The sequence below is a fragment of the Perissodus microlepis genome, chromosome 16 (genome assembly GCF_051167445.1).
Source record: "Perissodus microlepis isolate ML-2025 ecotype Zambia chromosome 16, ASM5116744v1, whole genome shotgun sequence".
Classification (NCBI taxonomy): domain Eukaryota; kingdom Metazoa; phylum Chordata; class Actinopteri; order Cichliformes; family Cichlidae; genus Perissodus; species Perissodus microlepis.
In genome coordinates this window covers 28,170,737-28,181,727 of record NC_140476.1, presented here as the reverse complement: position 1 = coordinate 28,181,727, position 10,991 = coordinate 28,170,737, and the positions used below count along the sequence as shown (strand labels likewise).

The 10,991-nt window shown below is 39.3% G+C and overlaps 1 protein-coding gene across 1 annotated transcript; it reads right to left on the bottom strand.

The window, feature by feature from the left end:
* Nucleotides 1–6,645: 6,645 nt before the first annotated feature.
* Nucleotides 6,646–7,861, bottom strand: LOC146371119 (olfactory receptor 6N2-like). The gene is made up of 2 exons (XM_084908253.1): nucleotides 7,794–7,861; nucleotides 6,646–7,486 (listed from the first exon to the last, which is right to left on the bottom strand). Exons 1-2 carry the CDS (start codon nucleotides 7,844–7,846, stop codon nucleotides 6,646–6,648), a joined length of 894 nt encoding a protein of 297 aa, XP_084764379.1. The 5' UTR covers nucleotides 7,847–7,861.
* Between the last annotated feature and the right edge of the window lie 3,130 nt (nucleotides 7,862–10,991).

The following is a 10,991-nucleotide window of genomic DNA, read 5'->3' as shown; positions in this document are numbered from 1 at the left end:
AGTCATTTCTACACCCCCCCCCCCCAAAAAAAATAAAATAAAAAAAATAAAAAAAAAATCCCATATGCATACTACCCTTTAGGGCTAAGCCCCAGGTGTTTCAAATGTCTGGCTCCGCCTCTGGTCTGAGCTGCAAACAAGCTGAGGACGTAGCCGTGCATTCATGGCCGTGCATGGGAGGTCTAGCCAGGACCCTTATACTGGGTGGAAATCGAACTTGCGATTCCTTTTCCGAAGGTGTGTAGTCTTACCACTACACTATCCAACTGCATGAGCAAAACCACAAAACATTAAAGGATTTAACGAGAGCTTGACGGCCTAGCACTAAAATGAGTTAGGTATAGATCTGGCAGAGGTCTGTTGTGAATGCTGGACTTAAATACCGGTGACTTGATTGCAGTCAGGTGTGAAGGCTGATTGGAGTCTCTGCCGAAGGGGGATCCCAGCATTGTGTAAAAACCCAGCACTCACCTGGACCATGATAATTTGTTTTTTAATAGACCAGTAACTAAATTAATCTAGAATGCATGATGAAAATGTTCACAAATGGGTAAAAATATCCTCTTTCGCAGTGAAAACATCTATCCTAGCTGCATCCTGAGTTGGACCTTTCAGACAATGCAGGATGGTTCCTCAATTGAACCTAGAGGTGAAACCAAACTGAAGTTAGCTGCTTCAGCAAACAGTATGGCCCTGACAAGATGCTAACTTGTTGAAATTCTGCTCGGCAGCACAGTGTTTTAGACACTTGATTATCTATGCATTCCTGGCTTGGCCACCCAGCCAATGTCCACTTTGTTCAAGACAGTCCAATGAAATCTAAAAACCATTGCATTCTTCAGTTATAAATATTGATTTATATCTCTTTGTACTTAACAATTTTACTTTTACTTATTTATTTAACAATCTCTCACTTTGTGTGAGAATCAACATTTTATTGATGTGATGAACTCTTCTTCGAGCTCACGGGCACGTCACTGCAACCCCCCCCGGATACTGAGTGACCCCTCATCCGGGGCTCTCCTCAGCTCTTTCTGGGATGGTGGCGCGGCTGAACCTCTGTTGGTCTTCTTTGGTCTCTTGTGTTCTGGGGGCCTCTGGATGTCTGGAGTTTTGATCTCCTCCATACCTGCTTCATGCCCTGGAGGACGGGGCTGTGGCTCCCCACACCCTCTAGCAGATCATTACATGAAGGAACCTTTTAAATACAAGCGCGCTCATGCTCACAGGTGTACACACGGGGACTCACACACGCAAACTACACCCTTTTTGGCTCCTACCTCAAAGCACACTGTGCGCTGTCGATCTTACGTGCTGCACAATAATGTTTAATATTTAGTATTTACTGTTACATTCCCATAGATCATCGTGATGTTGTTTATTATGTTGCTCCTTTTCTTTCTTTCTTCTGCTTGTTTTCTCTTTTTTCTTTCTCAACAGGTGATCCAGGTGATTGATCTATGTATTTTTTGTCTGCTTATTTTGTTGTTTTTTGTTTTTTGCCCTTTTTCCCCATCCCTCTTCCCCGCTGTTTTTCTTTCCCTCTTTCATTCTCCCCTTTCTTTTCCCCAGTCAAGTCTGTTCCATATTTAACAAGTAAAAATAAAATAAAATAAACAATAAAAGGTGAATCAAATAGACCATTACGGCAAGGCTGGGATGGTCCATTTGGTAAAGTAAATCCGTTGGGCATCTTTCTTCGCCTTTAGACAATAATTCTGATGGCAAAAGAGCCAAACGGGACAGGCAAAAAAAAGAAAAAGAAAAAAAAAGAAAAAGAAAAAAAAGAAACATAGCTGTTGATAATAATGCAGATTTGGGTCCTGCTGTTAAATGGAACCTTCCCCTTGTATATGTAAGTATTCTTTTGCCATGTTATCAGACTGTAGAGTGACAAATTACTCAAACATAATAAGAAATATAAGAGTAGCACATGGGTGTAGAATTGCTAGGTAACAACATGCTTGTAATACAGTGTGTTTTCATCATTGTTTTTTTCCTGAAATTGGCTTTATTTTGGTATTAATACAGTTTTTTCTAGAAGTACTTTAGTGTTACCTTAAAACTTCACACATCACCTACAGCAGAGTGCAAAAGCAACCCAAGAGTTTCTTGTGGCAAAGGAATGATGTTTATGTTAAGATGTGCTGCTGGTGAGATTGTTGAACCTTTGTATCCTTAAAAGAAATATATTCAGAGCACTGGAAAATGACGACAAACGAAGTTTGTTGTGGTTTTTTCTTTTCTTTTTTGTGTGTGTGTTTTTCTCCCCGTCATCTGGTCCTCTTCATGGCTGCCAGTATATCATCCTATCTGAGGGTTTGTAAACAACAGACCACTATACCTACATTATTAGTAGTTAAGTTAACCGAAGTCAAAGTTCTCTGGTGTCCAATATATTTACTAATATAAGCTTGAGAAGCCTAAGGGTCCTGTGCAGCATCTTTGCTGTTATTTGGACTGCACTTTTCTGGACAGAGATCTGGGATGTCCTTCACTACTCCAAGTCCTAAAATTACTATGTGAAACACTGTTTCTTTCACCCTCCACATCTTCTCAAGTTCCTCTCTCAGCCCTTGGTACTTCTAAAGCTTCTCATGTTCCTTCTTCCTGGTGTTGCTATCACTTGGTAACACCACAGTACATCTATCACTACAGCTAGTAGACCCCATTCCAACAGTACTGCTCATAGAGGTCCTACCTTAAATTATACCTCAGTCTTAAATATGGGCTACATACCACAGGCCTTTAAAGTGGACATAAAACACTTCATTTATAGAGGCTAATTTACATGATGGAGCCCAGCTCTCACAAACTGACACAGTGTGTGTTGCTGGATTTAGGAAAATAGTGCTTAAAACGCTAAAGAAGCTGACTAGAGTCCATGAGCGTCTGGTAGCACAAATGAACAGGTCACCACCATGAGGGAGAGGTCACCACACCACATGACCCTGCTAAGATGAACAGACATATGGCTCAATACACAGAAGGGAATAAGAAGGAATTCCAGAGAAACAACACACCAGCTACTGGTACAAGGTACCCAATACTGCAAGACCAGGCTCAGCAACTTATGTATCACCTGGATTGACAAGAAAGCCTATGACTCGATGCCCCACACACAGATCTTGGAACGCATAGATTTGTACAAGATAAAAAGGACACTAAGAGCCTGCATCGGAAATTTGATGGGGATGTGGCGAATTTCAAGCCTATAGCACAAGTCGCCATCAAGTGCGGGATTTCTCAAGGAGATGCGCTGTCCCCACTCATGTTCTGCATATGCCTGAAACCCCTGAGTCATTGACAGTAACAACATCGGAATGTAATTTGTACTGGAAAAATGTAGTTGGATGTACCTGGGAATCCCACAAACAAATAACCATGAAGAAACTGCTAGGAAAGCCAGTCTCCAGCAGTATTGACTGCCTGTTGCCTCTGGTCCTCTGGGACTCACCCTTTGGCAGTGGGCAACCCATCTGGGCCTTCCTGATAAAAATATCTAATATAGTAGAATAGAATAGAATAGTATAAACCTTTATTATCCCATGGATAACAGATTTTTACATAGATTGTTACATAACTGTACATACAGTAGCTTTTTCACATTTTAGTTCAAAAACCAGAACCTCAGAGATACAGACTTCACCAATCTTAAAAAGTGAACATTTGATAAATGCTACAGCCGAAACTTCACCCTGGCCACTTTCTCTTGGCTAATTAAAACAATCATAAAGGGAGGGCATAGTTCACCAACTAGGCAGTCCTCCCCAGAGTTTATTCATTTAAATCATTTAAAAATAAGTCTTATTATCAAGTGCTCTAACATTAAAAAGACTAAACTTAGCAAGGTGAATGGAGGTGGCAAAGAAACTGTAGGTTGTAGATCAGGGGTGTCTAAACTTGGCCCGCGGTCCATTTTTAATTGGCCCGCAAGTAATTTTATAAATAGAATAGAATATGGCCCGCACTTCAACTTTTGCTTGAGTGTATTGCACTTCTTAGTTTTAACACCAGGGAGCTGCTGTTGATCAAGGCAGTTGCTCCACCAAAAAGCACAATCACAGAAGAAATTTACCCCCAAGTTACTAAACATGGCAGAACCAAAGAAGCGAAAGGTAGAAAGTGAGAAAATTTCAGACACGGTGGGAGAGTGAATATTTCTTCAAAGAATTCAAGGGAACGTGTCTGTTTGATCTGCACTGAAACTGTGGCAATTATGAAAGAGTATAATGTACAACGTCATTATGAAACCAAACATCAGGCCTATGCATCCTACACTGGAGAGAGCAGAAATTAAAGTAAAGGGTAGCTCTCCTGTAGGGTCAGCAACAGTATTTTTTTTCGTGCTCAAATTGTCCAGGAAAAGGCTACAATAGCCAGCTATGCGGTCGCCCAACTCATCGTAAGACATGGCAAGCCTTTTTCAGGTGGAGACCTCATAAAACACGGCCTCGTTAAAGTCACCGAAATAATGTGCCCGGAAAAAGTGCAGGACTTCAACAACGTCAGCATGTCCAGAAATCCAGTTGTGCGACGCATTGAAGACTCGTTAGCCAACATATAACTGCAACTGTCTGATAAAGCTGTGCTTTTGATTTTTACTCCATCGCATGCGATGAGAGCACCGATGCCACAGACACCGCACAGCTGCTAATTTTTTTTGCGGGGAGTGGACGAGAGCACGAGCGCTTTAGGTGAGTAAAAAATATATTCCACAGTACCCGTGTGTTAATGTGCAGGTACACATGCTTATCAATATCAATAATGCGCATCAATTCTGTCACTACCCTGCTTTTGCGCACCACTTTCTCATATGCACAGCGCAGGCACACGTAGTCAGCTGATCTCATCTGATGCAGATTTGCTCCTGGATCAAGTGACATTTGTCCGGATTTTTGGCATGAGTGACGTACGATCAGCACCGCAGCTGGATGGCCCGATTTACATACCCAGCGCAGCTGACACTCACCAGAATAATTTACTAATATTATATGGACTCCTGTTATTAAGTCCAGTTCAGTCTGTTAATGTTGATAATCATTTCAAACGAACGTTAATAGGTGTGTTGCTAAGCCTAATAACTTAAATAACAAACTTGAAATTTACCCGTCCTATTTTCCCCTTTATTGTTTTTTCTCTGTGCTGTAAATCTTCTGTCTAAGAAGAAATCTGAGGCTGCTGTTCTGAGAATGAGCTACCAAAGCTTTTTCTGAATAAATCAATAAAGATCCATTTATGGAAAGCTGTGATGAAGGTAGTTTTGTCTTTAATTATATTCAACAATATAACACATTTGACCACTTTTAAGTGATTTTTCTAACTTTAATATAGTAAATTTAAGGTTATATACCTTCCTTACCCCTCCTATATTTTTATGTATGTGGCCCTCAGTGAAAAAAGTTTGGACAACCCTGTTGTAGATGAACAACAGTTAAAAAACTGGATGAGACAAGAGATTCCCTACGCCTTGCAAAAACTGTCCTATTAGTTATTAAGGCCAGAATACCAAAAACGTCACTTGAGGGTTTTAGGTCCAGCTGTATTATATATCAGTCTATTATAATCAACAGGTATGGTTGTTCATGTCTGAGGTTTTTGTTTGTTTGTTTGTTTTTGTTTTGTGTTTTGATACCGCATTCTGTGTCAGTGAAGGGCCTGTACTATTTCTTCAATTGGTTAATACTCTGCGTGGAAGCCTGGCTGGTCCTGAAGGCCTCTATAGATTGAAATCATCTCAACAGAGACTTCAGTTTACAGACCAAAAACAGTAAAAACTGACCAAATAAAGGATCCTTTCCAGACAAGAAAGTAATAACTAGTAGCTAAACTACATTTTCTTGCACTCCAAAGAAAACAAACTGGAAAAAAAAAGACTGTAAAATAAAATGTATTTTGAGGTGTCCAAACCTTATGCGACACAAGATTTTAATGCTATTTCATTTATGCAGAACCACAGCTCAAGATAAAAACTGACTGGCATGGGGGTGGGGTAATGTTCTTAAGAAACCAAATATATTGTATGTTTGTGGTGTGCTGTATAAGACAGTTTCCTTTTGTTCTAAAAGCAAATAAATATTGCATTATAAAAAAAACCCTGACTGGCATGATAGCTGTACTCGATCTCATGTTACTCTACTTCATCCCTTTTTCATTTCTCCTGAGGTTGTGTTAGTATCCATTAAGAAGGATATTCACATTTGATTTCATTGTGAAAATCAATAGGGGCAATCACATTAGATGAAACTATTAACAAATGTATTATTAAGAAATATACATGAGGAGAGTGATATCAGAGATTGATTTTAATATCTGTTTACTTTTCATTTTGGTTTTTAAATAATGATCAATTCTCAGTTATAGGAGGAAAACATTAAGCCAGTTTTTGAACATCGAACTGTGCTGTAGTGCAGTTCAAATGATCCTGTGCTCTATATTTAAAAAGAATAATTATAATACAACTACAGAAAGTAATATTTTTAATAATTAATCTAAAAATTTGAATGACAACAGAGTAAAACATTTTTAATAGTTGCAGAAGCTTATCAGTTACTGCTGAAAAAGGTGATTGTCTTTAGTGTTCTTCAATTCATAAAAAATGAGTAAAAAAAAAGACTATAAATTAATAAATTGGTTTGTTTGCAATTAAGTGAACAGTATTTTGAGGTGAATTTCTTTCATCTTTAGTCCATATATAATTGGATTGCAGAGAGGGTTATATGTTACAAACTGTAATGTCATTATAAAACGTGCAGTTTTAGGAAACTCTGATTCCAGTCTAACTATAACCATATCATACGTAAGCAAACAAGAATAGTTAATTAGAACTAGCACATGAGGCAAACAGGTTTGTGCAGCTTTTTTTCTGACATTTCCACAACTCTGATAGGCAACTATAATTATCTTTATGTATGTAAAAAGTATAAAAAACATAGGAGAAAATGCAACATTAAATTGAACAACCATACCATATATAGATAATTCTCTTGAATTGACACAATAAAGATGGTTGACTGAATTGTTACAAAAAATACCTTTCAGAGTAAAGTTACATTGTGGTGTATTTGCATTTCCTGCTATTGGCACTGCAACCTGAATGACAGGTAAAAACCAGCACAAAAGCAGGAAAATATTGACTCTTGTTCTTCTCATGATAGTTGGATATTGCAGAGGTTTACATATAGACACATATCTGTCATACGCCATGGCTGATAGCAGTAAGAATTCTGAACCGCTTAAAACATAAAACAGGAATACTTGAAAGAGACAGGCTTGATACAAAATAATCTGCTTTTCAGATAAGAAGTCAATCAAAAGCTTCGGGTAGATGACAGTGCTCAAAACAACAGAATTCACTAACAAAGCAGCAATGAAAATGTACATAGGCTCATGAAGGCTTTTTTGAACTACGATAAGCCACACAATATTGGAATTGCTGCAAATTATTAGAACATACACCATAAACATGATCACAAAATAAAGATAATAATGGATTGGAGTTATATAGCGCTTTTCAAGGCACCCAAAGCGCTTTACAATGCCACTATTCATTCACTCTCGCATTCACACACTGGTGGAGGAGAGGTACGGTTGTAGCCACAGCTGCCCTGGGGCAGACTGACAGAAGCGAGGCTGCCATATCGCGCCATCGGCCCCTCTGGCCAACACCAGTAGGCGGTAGGGTAAAGTGTCTTGCCCAAGGACACAACGTACGGGGATCGAACCGGCGACCTTCCGGTTGCAGATGCGCTTCCCAACCCCCTGAGCCACCGTCGCCCAGATATCACAGATAACGGTATTTCTCCACTTCCACGTGACCACCGAAGGTTATATATGTTAGATTCATTTCAGCATTTGTGAAGATCAGATACTGAAATAAAATGTAAAACAGGTAGAACGAGTAACAAGCAGTGTATATAAAATATTTGTTTTATGTAGATTGTCTTATTGATAGCTACCTAAACTTGGTGTGTGTTCATTTTTTAAAAGTGAACAACTCAAGTTACATCAACTATATAATGAAACTTCAGTCTCTATGGATCTCATTAAACCGTCCACATGGACTTGCTACTATGTTGATCACTTTAAGAGAGTGTTAGCTGTTGGACCTTACCTACATGGGTGCACATTCTTTTTTTATCTTCCTAACCACACTTTGCACTTTGAAAAAAATAATTCAGCGTTAGGTGCACTAAACACAACAAACCATGCAATTCTCATAAGTAAATGTATTTTAAGAAAATTCTATTGCTTATAGGAATTTATTATAGAGAGCAAAACACTTGGAAAAGTTAGTAAAAAAGTGTGGGCTCTAAATAATGGAACACTTTGGTTTTGTCAGTCTATTCTGCCACAAAGAAACTACAGCCTTTATAGAGTTTGCAATAATAGGCCCAAATTTGTTGTCGTTGCTGAGCTTTTTGGTGTGTATATTGTGGTACTGCCTTAGCGGATTCAACCATTTTCCATGCAGTAGTAGCCTCATGAACAACCCCCTAAGCACCCTGATTTTGAATGACCAGTAGTAAAACTCGAAGTACTGCCAAACCACCAAGTAATTTGGCCCGCTGCAATGTTGACAAACGTATCCTAGGCCTTTTCCCATTCCAAATAAATTTAGACACCACAGAGTGTATATCCTTAAAGTAAGTCAGAGGAGGGAGGAGTGGCAACATGAATAAAAGGAAATTAAGACATAACAGTATGTTCATTTTGACTGTGCTGAGGCCCTAGTCTTAGTGTTAGGCAGGTCAACGCTGCATAATATAGCTGAGTGAGCAGATGTCAAAATTGGCTGAATAGAAATAGATGCATTACCTGAAATTAGGGAAGGGCTAACAAAAATGTAGTCTTTCCTAGAGAATGTCTTATGTCTGTTGGAGAAGAATGTATAATCCCTGGTGTCAAAGTTCTGCATCCGCCAGAGATAGTTAAGGTTGAGATCTTTTATGAATGCATTCAACAGAGATGATGAGAGATTAGATGCTGCATCTGGATTAGATTTATCAATAACAGGGTTGATGACGGCATTGCAGTCACCTCCCAACAGTAAGAATAATGATTGTGTTCTAATAGCAGGGCTGTACTGGGACAAAAAATCGGCCTGGGTATTTTGACTAGAGACCGGCCCACCAGGTATTATAGGAAAAACTATAAAGTCTTTGGATGAAAAGAAACGCTGTTGTGACAGTGATGTACACTGTCTTGTTGGTATATGTATGATTTCTATACATTTTACGTCATACTAAAAACTTTGGTTGTAAGATTCAGATAATTATTTATGGTGTTATTTGTTCATAACTTCCCTTCAACTCATCCATGTCACCTAAAAGGTAAACCTGTTTCTCCATCACATGTTCAGCTGTGATGATTCAGTAAAGACATCTCCTGGTTTTATCTTCATGTTTCCCTCTCACCACATATCATGACCAGCAGCTTTTACAACTGTGGCAGTAGCAAATATCAACTGTTACTAGAAATTAATATTAAATAATTTCTAACAACAGCTTATCACGCTTAAATGTGCTGCTGTTGTTTAGCGCAACATCCGCTGGTTTCCTCTTTCTGGAGCAAAGTGGGCGATAAACAAACGAGAGAAGAAGAGGCAGCTGACAGCGTAAAGACGCAGAATAACTCCAACTTTGTGTCTTTTTTCCATTCTAGCTGAAGTACGGGACAAACTGTGTTCCTTTTCAGCTCCATACGAAACGCGTAATATTTTCTCTGAATTCGGGACAATTCCGTTTTTTACGGGACGGTTGGCAGCTCTACTAACAAACCTTATGAATAAAATAAAGTTCACTATCAGTAACATCATAGCACCCACCCAGCTGTATAGAAACTCCGTCATGCTAGCTAGAATAGAATAGAATAGAATAGCATAGAATTCAACTTTATTGTCATTGCACATGTCACAGGGCAACGAAATGCAGTTTGCATCCATCCAGAAGTGCTTTAGCCATGATATAGATATATTACAATATATATTAGCAATAATATAGATATGTAAGTATATTACAGAAATGGGTCTATTATGGTATGTTATAATGTACACGGTATGAAGTATGTTATGAATATTCTATAACTCTAAGTATGTACAGGCTATGAACAGGATATAAATATGAAAAAAAAAGACTATACAGAATATGAAATTAAAAAAAATACAGAAATCTGAGACATACAGTTATACAGAAATGTGAACTATGCAGGTTATAAACAGTTGTAGGATTAAAAATTATTGTATGTACAGAATGATTATTTATACAGAACTATACAGTAGTGCAGTTAAGATAAGTGAGATATGTGGATAATTTCTACAGAGGCTATATAAAGTGCCAGTGGTTGTGAGTGGTGGTTCAGTCCATGTTATTATTGTGTGTTTGAGAGTACAGTTGTCCATTGTGTGTGTAGGTGGTTGTGGGTGTGTGTATGTTCAGTCCATGAGTTTAATGTCGGTCAGATGTCAGGAGGCAGAGTTCAGGAGTCTGACAGCTGTGGGGAAGAAGCTGTTCCGGTACCTGGTGGTCTTAGTAGCGCCTCCCAGAGGGCAGGAGGGTGAAGAGTCCTTGTGATGGGTGACTGGGGTCTTTGATGATTTTCCCAGCCCTTTTCAGACACCTCTTCCTGTAGATGTCCTTTATGGCAGGAAGTGGTGCTCCAGCGATGCGCTGGGCAGTTTTCACGACCCTCTGCAACGCCTTCCGGTCCGAGGCAGAGCAGTTCCCGTACCAGACTGTTATACAGTTGGTCAGGATGCTCTCGATGGTGCAGCGATAGAAGTTCACCAGGATGTCTGAGGACAGGTGGTTCTTCCTCAGAGTCCTCAAGAAGAAGAGGCGCTGGTGAGCCTTCTTGACCATCTTGGAGCAGTTTGTCGTCCAGATGAGATCCTCGGAGATGTGGACTCCCAGGAACTTGAAGCTGCTCACACGCTCCACAGCCGTCCCCTTAATGTAGATGGGTGGATGTGGGTCAGCATTCCTCCTGTAGTC